Below are 18,444 nucleotides of genomic sequence, written 5' to 3' on the forward strand. Positions count from 1 at the left end.
TTGTTGGGAGTAAAAAAATATGTTTTTTTTTTCTTTTCCTTTTAATTACATCAGTTATCAAAGAAAACGACGACAAAAAAAAAGCAGTGGTAACAAAAATACAAAGCTCTGAGGGTTTCTCGTTTTTTGTTTGTTCTGTAATAGGCTGAGAGCATCAGTGCAATTGTTTTAATTTAACTTCTGCTCTGAGTCCCTGCTGGCAGCATAGGAGTAGGCTTTGCCCAGCACCAGGCGGTCCCGCAGCAGCTTGAAGAAGGCGTAGTAATTGCTGAAGAGGATCAGAGCCAGGGAGATCGTCTGGTGCCACTTCTCCGAGGAAATCAGCGAGTAGAGCTGGTAGAAGATGACAGCTCCTTCCAGCAGGACCAGGATGTTGAGGATTCGGAGGGGTTTGCTGAAAAAGAACTGTGGGAGAGCGGGGTGAGGCACCGGGCGGGAGGGGAAAGCTTTGGGTGAGGATTCCTCCGGCTCTGGATGGAGTCACCCCTGTGGCACAGGGCTGAGATCCCACGCTGGGCACTGAACCCCCCAGCTCCACCAGCCTGAGGTGTCCAGGCCAGCAGGAAGGAGCAGGATCCTGCTGAGGGACCCCTGGATCCTGCCAGGAGGGACAGGGGGGCTTACGTGGAATCGGAAGTGGGAGACGTCCGAGGGCACGGCCACGTTGTAGTGGCCCACGGCCTTGTAGACGTTCTTGCTGTGCTTCACCAGCACCCCCTGAGGCCACATGCACTCCTCAGTCCACCTGCAGGGAACAAGAGATTCCTTAATTCCACCTGTAGGGACCAAGAGGTGCCTTAACTCCACCTGCAGGGGACAAGAGATTCTTTTAATTCCATTGGCAGGGGACAGGAGATGCATTAATGCCACCTGCAGGGACCGACAGATTCCTCAACCCCACCTGCATGGGACAGGAGATTCCTTAACCCCACCTGCATGGGACAGGAGATTCCTTAACCCCACCTGCATGGGACAAGAAATTCCTTAATCCCACCTGCATGGGACAGGAGATTCCTTAACCCCACCTGCATGGGACAAGAGATTCCTTAATCCCACCTGCAGGGACCAACAGATTCCTTAATCCCACCTGCAGGGACCAACAGATTCCTTAATCCCACCTGCAGGGACCAACAGATTCCTTAACCCCACCTGCATGGGACAGGAGATTCCTTAACCCCACCTGCAAGGGGCACTGGGCTCTGCTGCCTCCCCAGCAGCAGTGAGGAGTACGGGAATTGTGCTCCCAGTTTGGAATTGTCACCGTGGCAGTGACAAACTGCAGGTAGCTGTGACCAGGAGCAGCAGGCACCTTGCCAAAAATCAGCTCTGCCCTGGCAGGGGACAGTGCCCAGAGTGTTTGTGCTGCTGGATGTGTCAGCCAACAACTCTGCTCTCACTTTTCCCTGGTTTATTTAAGGCTGAGCTCCCCACCCACCCACCCAGCCACCCAGCAAAAGGAAAACTCCAGGAGAGAATTCCTTACTGATGCTGCAGCACGTTGGAGCAGAGGGCTGGGTCCACCTTCTGCCAGCAGCCCAGGTGTGCTGCAGCTTTGTGGAGCAGGTCACAGTAGCGTGCAGGGAGCAGGTACTGCATGAGGATCACCGAGGTGCTGATGGAAACCAGCAGGAAGAGCTCACAGGACCAGCGTTTGTCGTAGTACTGAGTGTTCTGGGGGGACAGCAAGGTGGGACAGAGTTTGGACACTGTGGGACAGCCTCACCTGCCCAAGGTGTCGCCACACAAAGCACTCAGGCAGGTAAAACGAGGGCTCTGTGTGGAGCTGTTGATCCTGCCTGGAAAGGAAGAACCCACATGGGATGTGGGATGGAGAATTCCTGCAAAATATTTGTGCCATCAGCACCAAAAGCAGGGAGGCAGCTCCTGATGCTCAGCTGATGGAGCAGCAGCTCCTCAGGCAACAGGGACAGCCTCACCCCATTCACCAGCAGACATTCAGAATTCAGTCACCACAAGCAAGGACTGTGACCCCTCACTGTGCCACAGTCACCACAAGCAAGGACTGTCACCCTCACTGTGCCACAGTCACCACAAGCAAGGACTGTCACCCCTCATGGTGCCACAGTCACCACAAGCAAGGACTGTCACCCCTCACTGTGCCTCACAAGCAAGGACTGTGACCCTCACTGTGCCCCAGTGTCCCCTCCCTGCCAGGCCTCACCTTGACAAACCACACAGGCACGAAGGCCACGTAGTAGGCACTGAGCATGGAGCTCACCAGCACCTCCTTCATGCGCCAGTTGAAGTCCATCTTCAGGAACTCCACCTCGTTGCGGATCAGGTCCGGGGACAGGCAGCAGGCGTGGCTGGGCATGGCCTCCATGCCGTACATCTGCCTCGTGTGCTGCTTCCAGGTCTCCTTGAGCACTGTCAGGTAGTCCCTGCCCCTGGCTGTCACCTCCCCTGTGTCCCTGGGGCCAATGTTGGTCACCTGGGTGAAGAGCCCGGCCTTCCGAAAGTCACAGTTCAGCTGGAGGAAGGGGATGTACATCCCAAACCTGGAAAGGCACAGAGCTCAGGAGCTGGAAAGGCACAGAGCTCAGGAGCTGCCTCCCATCCCACTGGGATCCCATCCCAAACTCCCCTGTGGGTTCTGGAAAGGCACAGAGCTCAGGAGCTGCCTCTCATCCCACTGGGATCACCATCCCCAATTCCTCTGTGGGATTCTGAAAAGCACAGAGCTCAGGAGCTGCCTCCCATCCCACTGGGATCCCATCTCAAATTCCCCTGCAGGTTCTGGAAAGGCACAGAGCTCAGGAGCTGCCTCCCATCCCAAATTTCCCTGTGGGGTTCTGGAAAGGCACAGAGCTCAGGAGCTGGAAAAGCACAGAGCTCAGGAGCTGCCTCCCATCCCACTGGGATCCCATCCCAAACTCCCCTGTGGGGTTCTGCAAAGCACAGAGCTCAGGAGCTGCCTCCCATCCCACTGGGATCCCATCCCAAACTCCCCTGTGGGATTCTGAGCTGGATGAGTTCAAGGTTTGGAGCAACCTGGGATAGTGGAAGGTGTCCCTGCCACTGCTGAATGATCCCAAACCGGTCTGGGATTCCATGATTCCAAAGGGAAACTCCCAAAAAGAGCTCAGAGCTCAAACACAGGCAGCAAATCTCTGGAGATGTTTCCCCTTGCAGCAAATCCCTGTGGATCTTTCCCCCTGCAGCAAATCTCTGAGGATATTTCCTCCTGCATCTACCAGGGAGGAGGGAACTCTTTCCACTCCCAACATTTCCTTTTCATAAGTACCAAAACCCAGGAGCTGTTTGAATCCCTTCACCTGGCAGAGGAGCCCAGGAACAAAGAGAAAACAAAGCCCTGAGTTTTGTGAGGGCCATGGGAAAAGCACACAACCCTTTTCATGAGTAACAATTAATGCTGGCATCAAGCTGAAAGGGGCTGAGTGTCACAGATGTGTCCTGCCACCATGGAATGTGACACAGCAGGAGGGAGAGGTGCAGGGTAAACTCTGTGGCCATGCACAAGCCCAGGTTGCTCCGAGCCTTGGAGACTCCCAGCTCAGAACCCCAGAGGGCTGCAAGGAGCCTCCCCCTGGATTTTGGGGGGATGCCCCATCCCTGAGGCAGGAATACTCACGGGTAGCACAGGAAGAGGAGGTTGAGGAAGGAGTAGGTCCTGAAGAGGTGGATGATGGAGCGACACAAACTCCAGCCCGTGCCCGTGAGCACGGCGAAGCGAGTGAGCACCAGGAAGATGGAGCGTGGCAGGGAGACTTTGCCACTCTGGGAAGCCTGTGGGACACAGGGCACAGCTGGGCACAGCTGGGCACAGCTGGGCACTCCCTCTTCTTAAAGGAGAAAATGCTGTGTAAAACCATAGCTAAGAAGGAAATGGCAGCGCGCAGCTGACACCAGGACAGGGAGGGTTTCTGGGGAATCTGGGCTCTCCAAAACCTCTGGAATCTGGGCTTCATTCCTCAGGGAGTGAGGACAGATTCCAGGTGAGGTCTGGAGGGTTTCTGGGGAATCTGGGCTCTCCAAAACCTCTGGAATCTGGGCTTTATTGCTCAGGGAGTGAGGAGAGATTCCAGGTAAGGTGTGGGAGTCAGCAGTGCCCAGCACACTCTCCTGGCACTGCTCCCCATGGGATGCTGCCACAGTGAGCATCCCTGGCTCTTCTCTAGGGAGGGCTGGAGTGATGGAGAGAGCAGGAAAAGAGGCAAAAGGGAGGAGGGAATCAGTCACTACAGTCTGGCTGAGACAGAAATTCAGAGTCAGAGAAGGACACAGACCCAGCAGGTCTGGGGAGCTCAGTTCTGTTCTCTGCTCCTCCAATTCCCCTGGGATTCTGACCTGGGAGCACCACAGAGGCTTTTAGGGGAGGATAGGGAGGTTTGGAATGGCAAAAGGGACCCAGAGCTTTACAGATCTCCTGGAGGGAGAGCCCTGACTTTACCTCCTTGACGACAGCACCGATGAGGCGCCGTGCCAGGACGATGGTTGTCACCGTCAGCACGTTGAAGTCAATGAGGTGAAAGTTCTGTGGGGACAAAACCAAAATTACTCCATTTCCATCAGCACCAGGAACCCACATTCAACACAGAAATAGTCCCAGATTATTCTCTTTGGAGAATCTCTCTTCCAAGAGAATGCCAAAAAGACAACCAGAGCCCAAAATGCGGGAAATGGAGAGATAATGTTTTATCAAACATTATCTCTAAAACTTTAGATTCAGTGACCCAAGGGACAGCCTGGGAGCTGCAGCTGCCCTTTGGTGCTTACCAGGGAGGTGTGAGAAGGAGGGTGGGAGGGTGGGTACCACCACACTGTCTTGTAGATGTTGATGTAGTGGACGAAGAGGGCGACGAGGTGGCAGAAGAAGAGCTGCAGCTCGAACAGGACGCTCCTCTCCACGGGCAGCTCGGGGATCTTGCAGTGCCGCAGGGGGACCACGGTCTGAGCTGCCAGAGGGGGGCTGGACAGGCCTGTCCCCGAGCCACTCCTGCCAGGGGGAGCCAGGAGTGAGCAGGGCAACGTCCTCCAGCTCCCCCCACAGCTCTGAGGTTGATGGGGAAACTCATGCTGTGGGTGGCTGGCACAAATCACAAATCTCAGGCAGATGGGAGCAGGGGTTTGCCCACACAAAGGAATATTTGGGACATCTGGTGTTAAATCCCCTGTGTGTGACCGTGTTCACAGGGGTTCTTGGATGAGGGAAGAGATGAGAATGTTGACTCCATGTTCAGAAGGCTGATTTATTATTTTATGATATATATATATATATTACACTATAACTATACTAAAAAGAAATGGAAGGGAAAGGTTTGCTCAGATGCTAACTAAGCTAAGAAGAGAAAAGAAGAGGATGATAACAAAGGCAGCTCTCTCGGACTCTGGGCCAATCCCAGATGCACCTGCTGCATTCCACAGCAGCAGATAACCATTGCTTACATTCTGTCTCTGAGGCCTCTCAGCTGCTCAGGAGGAAAAATCCCAAAGAAAGGATTTTTAGTGGAAATATGTCTGTGACACCTGTGTTGTTCAGAGCCAGGGGTGAGCAGGGGAATGTCCTCCAGCTCCCCCCACAGCTCTGACATTGGTAGGGAAACTCAAGCTATGGGTGGCACAAATCACAAATTTCAATCAGATGTGAGCAGGGGTTTGCCAACACAAAGGAATATTTGGACCCAGGACATTTGATATGAAATCCCCTGTGATGTTCAGAGCCAGGCTTGAGCAGGGCAATGTCCTCCAGCTCTGAGATTGATGGGGAATTGATTGAGCTATCGGTGGCTGGCACAAATCACAAATTTCAATCAGATGTGAGCAGGGATTTGTCCACACAAAGGAATATTTGGACCCAATTTAATTGATATGAAATCCCCTGTGTTGTTCAGAACCAGGGTTGTGTTGTGCTACTCAGTGGCTCTCTCAATTAATTGGAGGCTTTCAGAGCTCAAGCTGGTGTTTACATATCTAAGAGTGCTTGAACATGAAAGGCAGAGCAATTACACACAAGCCCTTGTTCATTCTTCACCTTCTGTTCACCTGAGGAGGAAAAACGAGTTTAGCCAGAGGAGCCTCTTCCTGTGTGAGCAGGCACAGGATCCCAGACTGATCCCCTGCATCAAAGGGAATTAATATCTCCAAGATTGAGCTGCAATCTCTAAATAAAAACAGGCAAAAGAATCTGGGTGTGGGCCTCAAAGGAACTGCAGAGCACAAAGTGTCCCTGTAAACCCCCAAATTAAATTGTGGATCCAGGGGGATGCAGGGGGATCAGGCCATGGTTTAAAACAGCAGATGGAGAAGCTAAAACAAGGCCATGAGTGAGGGGAAACCTGAGGAGTCTCCCTGAAATGCCCAGATTCCCAAAGTCAGGGTGATTCAGATCCTCAGGACTGATAAACCACGGAATCACAGAGTGCTTTGGGCTGGAGGGGACAGCAAGGATCACCCAGGCCATGGGCAGGGACATCCTCCCCTATGGCAGGCGGCTCCAAGCCCCACCCAGGTCAGGGAATGGGATGAGATTTAAAATCAGGGAATGGGATGGGCTTTAAAATCAGGGAATGGGATGAGATTTAAGATGAAGGAATGGGATGGGCTTTAAAATCAGGGAATGGGATGAGATTTAAGATGAAGGAATGGGATGAGTTTTAAAGTGGAGGAATGGGATGAGCTTTAAGATCAAGGAATGGGATGAGTTTTAAGGCTGGGGAATGGGATGGGCTTTATGGTCAGAGAACGGGATGAGCTTTAAGCTCAAGGAACAGGATGAGCTTTAAGGTCAGGGAATGGGATGAGTTTTAAGGTTGGGGAATGGGATGAGCTTTAAAATCAGGGAATAGGACGAGCTTTAAGCTCAAGGAATGGGACGAGCTTGAAGGTCAGAGAACAGGACAAGCTTTAAGGTCAGGGAATGGGATGAGCTTTAAGCTCAAGGAATGGGACAAGTTTTAAGATCAAGGAACGGGATGGTCAGAGAATGGGATGAGCTTTAAGATTAGGGAATGGGATGAACTTTAAGATCAAGGAATGGGATGGTCAGAGCTTTAAGCTCAAGGAACAGGATGAGCTTTAAGGTCAGGGACTGGGATGAGTTTTAAGGTTGGGAAGCGGGACAAGCTTTAAGGTCAGAGAAAGGGACGAGCTTTAAGCTCAAGGAACAGGATGAGCTTTAAGCTCAAGGAACAGGATGAGCTTTAAGGTCAGGGAATGGGACGAGCTTTAAGGTCAGGGAATGGGACGAGCTTTAAGCTCAAGGAACAGGACGAGCTTTAAGATTAGCAAATGGGACGAGCTTTAAGGTCAGCGAATGGGACGAGCTTTAAGACCAGAGAACGGGACAAGTTTTACGATCAAGGAACGGGACGCTCAGACAATGGGACAAGCTCTAAGCTCAGGGAACAGGACAGGAGCTCTGTCAGCAAGGACCACGAGAACCCCGGCCCCGGTGCCGTACCTGGTGCGGGAGCGCACGCCGGTGACCGAGGAGCCCGAGGAGTGGCCGGCGGCGCCCGCGGCCCCGGGCTCGCACAGCGGGGTCCGGCAGTAGGAGCTCCTGTTGGGACCCCGGCGTCCCCCGGCCATGCCCGGGACTGAGGGGGGTCCTGGCTGCTCACTGTGGGCTGGGCTCGGCCCCCACCACTGCAGGGACACATGGACAGGGGCGCAATTAGCGGCGATTCATTAGCATTTCTCATGGAGCCTCGCTGTCACCACCCGTCAGTCCCAATTTCCCCAAATTCGAGTTTTGGAGCCCCTTGCTCCAGGATAACCCAAATTTCCTCCAAATTTGATTTCTGCAGCCCATCGCTCCAGGATAACCCAAATTCCTCCAAATTTGATTTCTGCAGCCCGTCGCTCCAGGATAACCCAAATTCGCTCCAGGATAATCCAAATTTCTCCACATTTGATTTTTGCAGCCTGTCACTCCAGGATAACCCAAATTTCTCCATATTTGATTTTTGGAGCCCCTTGCTCAGGATAACCCAAATTTCTCCATATTTGATTTTTGCAGCCTGTCGCTCCAGGATAACCCAAATTTCTCCATATTTGATTTTTGGAGCCCCTTGCTCCAGGATAATCCAAATTTTCTCCATATTTGATTTTGGAGCCCATTGCTCCAGGATAACCCAAATTTTCTCCAGGATAATCCAAATTTGCTCCAGGATAATCCAAATTCGCTCCAGGATAATCCAAATTCCTCCACCTATTTTTTTCCTCTGTCTCTCATATTTCCCCAGGTCAAGGATGCAAAATCAGGGAGCTCCAGCCTTGCTGAGGTGCTGGGAATTTGTCACTTTACAAGGAATTCCATCTGCACCCCTGTGGTGGAATCATCAGGGTGTGTGGTCACTCCTGTTTTCCATATTAATTAGCATTTCTTATGGAGCATTCCAGGCCTCACTGTCACCAGGATAATCCCAATTTCCCCAAATTTAATTTTTGGAGCTCATCGCTCCAGGATAATCCAAATTTCTCCGAATTTAATTTTTGGAGCTCGTTGCTCCAGGATATTCCAAATTTCTCCACCTATTTTTTCCCTCTGTCTCCCACATTTCTCCAGGTCAAGGATGCAACCTCTAGGAGGGGTTGAGAATTCATCACTGTACAAGGAATTCCATCTCCATCCCTGTGGTGTCATCCCTGTTTTTCAGACTCGAGACACGCTCAACAACTGGCCCCAAAAATTCAGAAATTTGGGATATTTTGGTATCGCTTTGTGTTGGAACTGAAGGTTACGGCTTTTTAAAATTGTTATTTTATTTTTGCCTTTTTAAGATGGGGAAAAAAAAGCACATTTTTAGGGTATTTGCTTTTTTATGTTTTGATGGCACTGAGGTCAATGGGGTGAGTCCAAATTCAGCTTTTCCAGTGCTTGTTTGCCACACACAAAACTCATCCCAAGCTTTTTCAAACTTCCTCTGGATCCTGTTAACCTCAGGAGAATCCACACCAGCGATAAAAAAAAATCCCCATTTCCAAGTGAAATCTGAGCTGTGAGGGAAACTCAGGCACATTCCTTCTCCTGGTGGATCATTTCCAGCTTTGGAATTTGCATCTGGAGCCACAAAATGTGTGCTGGAGGTTTAGAAACCGATCCCAAGGGAGTTTTAAAGAGGATGTTTTAAAGCTGAGCCCGGGAGTTCTCCAAAATCCCCGTCCTGGAGCTGGATCTGGAGGGAGCTGCTGATTTTAGAAGATGCTGGGATGGTTTTGGGGAACTCTGGGAGCAGTGGAAGCTTTGAGGGCAAACAATGGGGGGAATTTGGGGTCCAGGAAGGAGCCACGAGGCTCCAGGAGGGAAACTGGCAATGTGGGGGCTGTAAAGGGAAATTTGGGAGTAAAATTTGGGGTCTGGGGAGCAGCAGGGGCTGTGCAAGGGAAATGTGGGAGCACAGGTGGGGCTGCAGGAGAACCCTGGGGGCCACAGGAACTCTGAGGGAGAAATTTGGGGGCACAGGTGGGGCTGCAGGAGAACAATGGGGACCCCAGAAGATCTGAGGGAGAAATTTGGGGGCTCTGAGGAGAGCACTGGGAGCTCTGGGGGAGCTCCGAGGGAGAATTTTGGGTGCACTGGTGGGGCTGCAGGAGAACACTGGGGATCCCAGGAGCTCTGAGGGAGAAATTTGGGGGCACAGGTGGGGCTGCACAAAAGCTGAGAGGGCCCCTGGTGCTCTGAGGGCACACCGGGACCCTCAGCGGCTCTGAAAACCCCACCGAGCTGCTCCGGACCCGCCCGGGAGCGCCACGGAAGGCTCCGTGAAGGTTCCCTGAGCGCTCCCCGAGCCCGCGGGGCTTTGAGGGGCTCCGGGCGAGGCCGCGGCGCGGGAGCCGCCCCCCTCCTCGCGGCGGGGCGGGGCGAACCGCGGGGCTCTCCCGCGCTCCGCCCGCCGCCCGGGCCGCTCCCCGCCGGCTGCCGGGCGGGTCCCCCCCCCAGCCCGTTCCGCCTGTTCCCCCCCGGCCGCGCTGCCCCCGGCCCGGCCTCCCTCACCCATCGCCGGCCGCCGCTCCGCCTGCGCCGGGCACAATATGGCGGGCGGGGCGCGACGGCGGCCGGCGTGGGACAAGCTGGTGCGGGGCGCGAACGCGCAGAAAGCCACGCCCCCTTTGCGTGTGGCCACGCCCATCGGACCACGCCCATCGGGCAGCGCGGTGTCACCTCCCGGTGTCACCGCTGCCAACGGCAGCAATCGCAGCCGCCAGCTATCCTGGCAACCCGTTATGGCAGGGGATGAGTAATCCCTGGCACCTGCGCGGCTCCACCTCCGCTCCTGGAGGGGTTTCAGCATCTCTGCAATTTTGGGTTTTTTTTCCCCAATTATTTGCTGGGCTTTGTGGGGTCGGTGCTTCAGCACTGATGGTTACACAAAGATGAGAGGCAGCCCTGCCTAGGTTGGAGGAAAATCGGTCCTGGAATGAATGGACTTGCAGAAAGACAAAATTTGCTGGTTTTTTGGTATTTATTCTTTTGGCTGGTTTGGAGTGTCCAGCCCTGGAGGTGTCCAAGGAGTGACTGGTCACAGAGCTTGGAGGGCTTTTCCAACTTAAATTGATTCTGGGACTGTGGAAAAGCATCAAAAATCAGGAGTGGCCACACACCTGATGTTTAAGGGAATCCTCTAAAGGTACCAGGATATCTCTAAAAACCCAGTCTGGCCAAAAAATGTATCTGGAACGTGATGGATGAACCTTTTTTGGTCCAAAATTGGTGGTAAAATTCCAAATTCAGCGGTAAAATGAACACCTCCATCGGGAAACAGTTTATATTTCAGTTTTCCAACAGGCAGCTGGAGATCCAGGGGAGTTCCCAGGATCCAAGGGAGGCTCTGGTGTTCTCCAACACTCCCAAAAAAAACCTGGCAGATTCCCATTTTCCGCTCACAGCAAACAGAGCTTGAACCGATCCTCTGGAATCAGCTCCCTCTTGGCAAAAGGAGCAAAAGGAGCGCGGAAAAACATTCCCATGGAAACATATGGAGGGCTCAGCTGAGCTGTGCTCACACCAGGGAGATTCCTGAGGGGAAAAATGAGGGAAAAACATCTCCATGCCAGCTGGGAGCCCCCTGGACACTGCCCAGCCTGCAGGAATTCCACCCACGGCTCATCCGAGGTGATGGAGTTTGATCCATGGAGGAGGAATTCCCTGATCCATGGAGGAGAAATATCCTTAACCACGGAGGAGGAATTCCCTGATCCAGGGAGAAAGAATTCCCTGATCCACGGAAAAGAAATTCCCTAATGCATGAGGGAGAAATTCCCTCATCCATGGAGGAGGAATTCCCTGATCCATGAGGGAGAAATTCCCTGATCCATGGAGGAATTCCCTGATCCATGGAAGAGAAATTCCCTGGTCCATGAGGGGGAAATTCCCTGATCCATGAGGGAGAAATTCCTTATCCATGGAGGAGAAATTCCCTGATCCATGGAGGAGAATTCCCTGATCCATGAGGGAGAAACTCCCTGATCCATGAGGGAGGAATTCCCTGATCCATGAAGGAGAAATTCCCTGATCCATGAGGGAGAAACTCCCTCATCCATGGAGGAGGAATTCCCTGATCCATGAGGGAGAAATTCCCTGATCCATGGAGGAATTCCCTGATCCATGAGGGGGGAATTCCCTTATCCCTAGAGGAATTCCCTGATCCATGAGGGAGGAATTCCCTGAGAAATTTTCCTCCCCAAAAGCTCCAGCTGGAGCATTCCCTGCTCTCCTCCTCCTCCAGGGTCTCTCCAGGCTGCTGGAATCCCCCTGATCCCAAATTTCCTTTGGGAGAGCAGCAGGAGGGCTTAAGGAGGTAAAAATGCACATTCCAGCTGTTTTTTTTTTTTTTTTTTTTTTGTTTTTTTCCTTGGCTCTGCTTGTGGCAGATGCTCTCATCTAAAATTCAGATTTGTCCCGATCCGGACAGGGAATCCAGCTGTGCTCTCCAACTCTGCTGATCCAAGCTGGAATTTTGGAGGTAAAAGATCAAAACCACTGTGCCTTCAGTGAGGCTGGGAGATAAAAAAAAATCCCCAGAAATTCCCATCCCTGGAGTGCTGGGATAGTGGAAGTGGCCCTGCCATGGGACTGGAGCAGCTTTAAGGTCCCTCCCACCCCGGAGCATTCCCTAAATCCATGATTCCATCGAATGAAGCTCGCAGCCACTGGCTTTATTGAAATAATGCAAACAGAAAATGGAAGGCAGGGGTAAGGAAGGGGCAGGGGGTGAGGCTCCTTCCAGGAAAAGCTGCTGGGGACACCTCTGGAATTCCAGCTGGAGCGTTTTCCTGGGATTCACTCCTCACAAAGGACAAAATCCAGGTTTGGGCCAGCTCAGAGCAGGGCCAGGCTGGGGTTTGACACCTCAGGGCTGCACTGGAGGAGCTGCTCCCACTCAGGGAAAAGGCCTGGGTGCCACCATGATATTCTCTAAAAAATCCCTTTGCCAGGATTTTTCTCCTGAGAAACCTCAGAAAAAAAATGTAAACCATAATTATCTGATTGCTTGGAATGTGGTCTGGAGGTTACCAACAAGTGCATCTTTGATTGGTTCCATGTTAATTTTTGTTAAATTAATGACCAATCTCAGGCCAGCTGTGTCAGACTCTGGTCAGTCACGAGTTTTTATTCTCATTCTTGTTTAATCTTCTGATGCCTCTTTTTTTCTTTCTTTAGTGTAGTTTTAGTATATATATTTAGTATTTAGTAGATATACTAGTTTTAGTATATAATTTTCTTTTAATATAACATCATAAAATAATAAATCAGCCTTCTGAGAACCTGGGGAGTGAAATCCTCATCTCTCACCTCACAAACACCACAGCAGCCTGGGAAGATGGGAATGCTGAGCCATGGAGCAGGGGGGTGTTCCCAGCCTGACAAAACCAGGATTTTGTTGGGAAACACTCAGGAGATGTGAACAGAGCCAAGAACAACGGGGGATTTTCTCTGGATCGGGGTCTTGCCCAAAATCCTACAAATAACAAGATGTGGATGGGAAAACAGGGAGAGGAGGAGATCCCTGGCACTTGGGAGCAGAATTCCAGCAGGGAAGGGAAAGTTCTGCAGGTAACTGAGGTGACTCAGGCTCCCAGGAATCTCCATCCCTCCCAAATCCCTGCCTCACCCCACAATGTTTGGCTGCTTCTGAAGCTGAGGGGTTTATTTTGGGATCCCAAATGAGCTCTGGCAGCCTCCAGGGCTAAATCCTGCCTGGAAAAGTGCTGGGAGAGGGAGGGAAGGAAGGAGGGAGCTGTCTGATCCAAGGGATGTTTGCAAAACACTCCCAAGCACATCCAGTTATTTCAATATTTTCACATTTCCATCCTTTCCCCATCAGCATCCCACAAAAAGCAAGGCACGAGCTGGGTTATTGCACAGGCAGCACCACAAGATCCATTTGGGAATAAATTGCTTGCTAAGAGATGATCTCTATCAAATCTTTTCCACTTGATCTAAAAGCTGGGCCTATTTAGGAGAGAAATGGGAGAGATTGGTGCATTGCCATAAAAAATTGATGCTCCAGTTCCACGGGAAATGAAGATGGATTTGATAAGCACAAATCTGGGCTGTTATCATTTCCCTCCTGCCAGGAGGGAAATTCAATTTTCAGGGAATTCAGGGTGAACTCCCTGCTGAAGCATTCCCACAAATTGGCTCTTCCCTGCTCCTGATGCTCCTGAGGTAAAAGAGAGCTTTATAATCCCCTATAAAATTAAGATTTATCCTTTTATGTCCCGTGCTTAGGTTGGATTTGGGCTTTTCCAGCATTTCAGGGGTGGATTCCTTGGTGGTTTTAATTTGTGGAGCTCAGATTTCCAGGGGCAGCATTTTGGAATCCCGTAGGGAAAGGGGATGAAGGAATTGTGTCCTTGCTGATGTGATCATCTCCCCACCACTCCCAATCATCCAGCAAAGAGATTTTTTTAAGGGAAATTCAATTTTCAAGTGCAGGAATTCAGGGTGAACCCCCTGCTGCAGCATTCCCACAAATTGGCTCTTCCCTGCTCCTGATGCTCCTGAGTAAAAAGGGCTCATTTAGGAGCTTTATAACCCCCTATAAAATTAAGATTTATCCTTTGATGTCCCATGCTCAGCTTGGATTTGGGCTTTTCCAGCATTTCAAGGTGGATTTTTATTTGTGGAGCTCAGATTTCCAGGGGCAGCATTTTGGAATCCCATAGGGAAGGGGATGAAGGAATTGTGTCCTTGCTGATGTGATCACCCCACAACCACTCCAAATCATCCAGAAAAGAGATTTTTTTAGGGAATCATCCCCTCTGCTCCATCCCTGAAAATGCTCCAGGTTAGAGCAACTTGGGACAGGGGAAGGAATCCCTGCCCATGGCAATGGGGTGAGATTAATCTAAATCACCAAGCAAACAACCATCAAATGCTTTCCAAATTCAGATTTCTGGCCCAAAACCGCTTTCAGCAACTTCCAGGGGGTGCAAAGCAATTTCTTTTGTCTTTTTCGTATTTTTTTAAATAAATCTAAGCTTGACAAGCTCAAAAATTTTTTTGTTTTGTCACGAGAATTACCAGAAAAAAACCCCACCATTTTTTAGGGTTTGAAAGCCCCAGAAATCACCGTGGGGAGATTCCCTGGCAGGATTCCATCAAAGCCACATCCCATAACAGAGGCTGTGCATGAGAACTGGGAGGGGTGGGAAGGGGCAAGGAAACCTCTGCAGCCTGGAATTCTTCCTGGATTTCCCTGAATTGTGGCCTCCAGAGGGAATTCCTTGAGCATGGGGGGGAAAAAATATCCCAAAGTTTGGGAAGCAAAGAAGCTTCCAGAGCTCCCATGAAATTCCTGCGTGCCAAAATCCCTTAAAATCCCCCCCCAAAAACCTCAGCTCAGGAGCCTCCTCCACGCTGTGACCTCAGGGGAGCAGCTTTCCCCTTTTGGTTTTTTTGGTGTGGATCCAAGGAGAGGAAAAAAAAAGAAATAAAAATTGGAATTTAGCAGCTCAGATGGTGCCACCCCCACGCTGGGAACTCAACAAGGGGTTGTAAAAAAATCCCCCAAAAGTCCAAACTCACCCAGCTGGCGCTGGCCCTGCTCTTCCTCCTCCTCCTCCTCCTCCTCCTCCTGTTGAGTCACGGGCCCCCAATTCCTGCAAATCAAAGGAAAAAAAATTGTGAGGATCCTCACAAAGAGATAGCAAGGAAAAAAAAATTTAAAATAATAAAAAAAGGAAAAAAGAAAGAAAGGGATTCCTGCATGCAATTACACATGAAGGAAAAACATGCAAGTTCAGCTGAGCTATGGACATTTCACAGGAAACAGCAATTCTGGGGGGGCTAAAAATTGAGATTTTCAAACAACTGAGCAGAATTTGGTTTTTTTTTTTTTTGGCAGTAGCAGGACTAGCTTGGATTCATGTTCATTTTACATCTTTTGTCCTTTTAAAAAAATCCAGGGTATTTAAAGATCCCTTTTGGCCCACATTCCATCCCAGTGCATCTGCCAAGGGCACATTATTAAAAGTTATTGCTAATTTATGCCACGTGGGTTGGTTTAAATGTTTATATTTAAAACATCTCTTTTTTTTTTTTTTGGTTGGTTTTTTTTTCCCCTTTTTTACATTAAATTAACATCTGAAGGGTCGGCTGGGTAAGAAGTTTACGTCACAGGTTTATGGAAAAGAGAAATGTGCTGGATTAAAATCAGACATTTAGGGTTTTACCTTTTGGGCTTTGCGGTGCCTGTTTTACACATCCTGAATTCTCCTGCTGATAATTTTCCTTTAAAAGGGGGGGCATAGGCTGAGCTTTTCATCACATTATGCCCTGAAAGCTGACTCCAAACCAGTGTTGAAAATTCAGTTATTTGCATTTTAATAACAATCTACAAATACAACTTTTCTGTGTTTTTTTTTTTTTTTTAATTATTTTTAAATATTCCCCTCGGTTCATGCGCTGCAGTTTTTGGTTTTTTGTTGTTTTGTTTTTTGTATTTTTTTTTTTCCCTAAAATTTTATTTTTCACCCCCGAGCAGTTTTTAATCCTCTCCCCCTAAAATTCCAAATTCATCTGCTGGATGGGAAATAACAAACCATGAAGCATTGATTTTTAAAAATAGAAATATATGAAATATCTCTACATCCACACCCTCTCAGAAATCATTTAAGGAGCAGCTGCAGCACCGTCCACCAACAAAAAAAAAAATTCATTTTAAAAGTGGTTTTTCCAAGGAAAAGCTGCTTGGAAGCATCATCTAAGCCAAAGGGGGGGTTACAGAAAGGAAATTCCTTGGAATTCTCAGCATTCCTACTTAAAGCAGCCTCTGGAATATTCTCTGAGGCCACCTGAAATCTGAATCATCAAGCAAAGAACAATCAAACGCTTCCCAAATTCAGATTTCTGCCTCAAAACTGCTTTCAGCAACTTCCAGGGGGTGAAAAACAATTTTTTTTGTCTTTTTCATATTTTTTAAAATAAATTTAAGCTTGACAAGCTTGAGAAATTTCTGTTTTGTCACGAGAATTACCAAAAAACCACCATTTTTTTTGAAATGCCTCCACGGTTTTAAAATAAATAATAATCATAAAATAATAATAATAATAATAATAATAACAAAAAGACAAATTAAGTTTAGCATGGATTTAAAGTCGTTTGCAAAAAATAAAAAAACCTCCAAAAACAAATGACAATTCATCACATTTACTTTGATTAAAAAAGGACTAAACTTTATTGACAGATTTTGAGACAGACATTTTGACACGTTTTGAGCTACCTAGTTAGGCAGACTTTACACAAAATGTAGCATTTTTCTCTTCCAGAACAGAGTGGGAGGACAGTGTAACAAATCCAATTAGGACTTTATATCTTATGTACAAAGTGAAATTTGGGGTTGTTTTTTTGCCTTGGATTTTTTTTAAATTTTGTTTTGTTTTTTGTTGTTTTGTTTTAGAGCTGCAGTGTCCCTTTTTATGCAAAGCTCGTGCTGAGATACACTTGAAGTGGCTGGGACCGCTTGAAATTGAGATTTTTTTGGGGTGAGGTTGAAATTTTCATCAGATTCTCTGCCCCAAAGGGCTACAAAAATCAGAATTTTACAGGCCTACCCATGGAATATTCTTTTTATCAAACACTGGGTAATTTGAGCCGTATTTTGGGGTTTTTTTCCCCTTAAAAATTGTTTATTTAGAATTAAATTAAAACCCCTTTCCACTGGAAAAATATTCCCAAGCATATCTCAACACTGCAGGGGGGGCTAGATTTCAAAATCCACATAAGAAAAGTCAATTTTTTACCAACCTAATTTTTCTTTTTAAGTCAATTCTCTTTAGAAAATGCTATTTAATTTGTCTGGAGGATCCTTTGAGTTAAAATTTAAACTTCAAGATTCACCAGCAATCTCCTTTTAAAGGTTTGGCATCTGAAGTTATTTTTTTGTTTTTGTTTTTTTTTTTTAATGGTGGCAGCCACTACTGTTACATTATGATTTTAATTCTTAAAAAATAACCCTGAATTTTGAAATGTAGCCTACTTTGGGATTCTGCAACTACAACCGTTATGGGTTCCTTTAAAACAAACTTTAAAAGTTTTAACAAAACCTTAATTTCAGAACTAAGCAAAGCATGTCACTTTTGGAAACTAACATTTTTTTTTAACTTGCTTTTTAGGTTTTTTTTTGTCTTTTTTTTCTCCTTAAAAAAGGTACAGTTTGTTTGGTTTTTTTGTTTTTTTTTTACCCTAAAACAACAAAGAAAGAAAAGCCATCTACACACTGAAAGAAGAAAAAAAAATAATAAAAATAATAAAAATTAAAAATTTTTTTGTTTGTTTTTCGTTTTTTTTTTCCCCTCTAAATCTATTTAAATTCATCAAGAAATCACTACATACAGAAGCCAAAATGCAGGGTGAGGATGGAGTGGGAGGAGGAAAAAAAGGGCCAGGAAGAAAAACAGGGAGACAATTACTTGTCTGCTGTGGGTAAAGCAACGGGAATCCCGGGAGATACAAGAACCAGTAACAAGAGTTTGCTCCTAAATTGGGATTTTTGGCCCCGTTTTTGGGGTCAGTAGCGGCCGTAGGGGTGCTCTCTGTAGCCCCCCTTGACTGGCCGGGCTGGGGGGGCCTTCAGGGAGGGCCGGGTTCCATTCCAGTCATCTTGGCCTGTGGGGAAAAGGAAGAGAAAAAAGGTCAGGGTTGGGTGGAGGGAGGTGGGGGAAAGGGGCTGGAAATGGGGTGGGAGAGGCAAAAGGGCGGGTGGGGATGGGGGAGAATGGCTGCTCAAAATAGGTCCTGGTCCCCCCAAAAACAGCTCCTCAAAACAGGTCCCCAAAACAGCTCCTGATCCCCAAAACCAGCTCCTGATTGCTCAAAACAGCTCCCCAAAACAGCTCCTGATTCCTCAAAACAGCTCCTCAAAACAGGTCCCCAAAACAGCTCCTGATCCCCAAAACCAGCTCCTGATTCCTCAAAACAGCTCCACAAAACAGGTCCCACAAAACAGGTCCTGATAC

The 18,444-nt window shown here is 48.6% G+C and overlaps 2 protein-coding genes across 4 annotated transcripts in view; both read right to left on the reverse strand.

Annotated features, from left to right (window-relative positions):
• TMEM39B (transmembrane protein 39B) lies at window positions 1-17,978 on the reverse strand. Of its 2 annotated transcripts, XM_071453426.1 has the most exons (10): window positions 17,899-17,978; window positions 15,014-15,087; window positions 7,442-7,626; window positions 4,759-4,978; window positions 4,433-4,516; window positions 3,614-3,768; window positions 2,183-2,519; window positions 1,484-1,671; window positions 625-745; window positions 1-405 (listed from the first exon to the last, which is right to left on the reverse strand). In XM_071453426.1, exons 3-10 carry the CDS (start codon window positions 7,567-7,569, stop codon window positions 169-171), a joined length of 1,470 nt encoding a protein of 489 aa, XP_071309527.1. In that variant the 5' UTR covers window positions 7,570-7,626; window positions 15,014-15,087; window positions 17,899-17,978; the 3' UTR covers window positions 1-168. The 2 variants fall into 2 exon arrangements, with proteins under 2 accessions (XP_071309527.1, XP_071309526.1); XM_071453425.1 differs by lacking the exons at window positions 15,014-15,087; window positions 17,899-17,978 and adding an exon at window positions 9,977-11,978.
• The window catches only part of KHDRBS1 (KH RNA binding domain containing, signal transduction associated 1), a 23,085-nt gene continuing 16,758 nt past the window's right edge, over window positions 12,118-18,444 (reverse strand). The window contains exons 9-10 of one of the 2 annotated variants that reach the window (XR_011683542.1): window positions 17,899-18,094; window positions 12,118-15,087 (exon numbers count right to left, since the gene is read on the reverse strand). Coding sequence is in view for 1 of the 2 variants with exons in the window: in XM_071453427.1 (XP_071309528.1) it covers window positions 17,997-18,094 (98 nt within the window). In the remaining variant the exon portion in view is untranslated. Of the gene's footprint in view, window positions 15,088-16,635; window positions 18,095-18,444 lie in introns of those variants that run through there. The other variant, XM_071453427.1, reaches the window with a different exon arrangement.

The sequence above is a fragment of the Agelaius tricolor genome, unplaced genomic scaffold (genome assembly GCF_023055355.1).
Source record: "Agelaius tricolor isolate 1412-34295 unplaced genomic scaffold, bAgeTri1.0.p SCAF_36, whole genome shotgun sequence".
Taxonomy (NCBI): domain Eukaryota; kingdom Metazoa; phylum Chordata; class Aves; order Passeriformes; family Icteridae; genus Agelaius; species Agelaius tricolor.

Coding starts and splice junctions, on each gene's coding strand:
- TMEM39B (XM_071453425.1), bottom strand. CDS start 10,126: ATGGGCGTGGTCCGATGGGCGTGGCCACACGCAAAGGGGGCGTGGCTT. Junction 746..1,483: donor TCCAACGTGCTGCAGCATCA/GTAAGGAATTCT, acceptor TGTTCCCTGCAG/GTGGACTGAGGAGTGCATGT. Junction 406..624: donor TCTCCCACTTCCGATTCCAC/GTAAGCCCCCCT, acceptor GCTCTCCCACAG/TTCTTTTTCAGCAAACCCCT.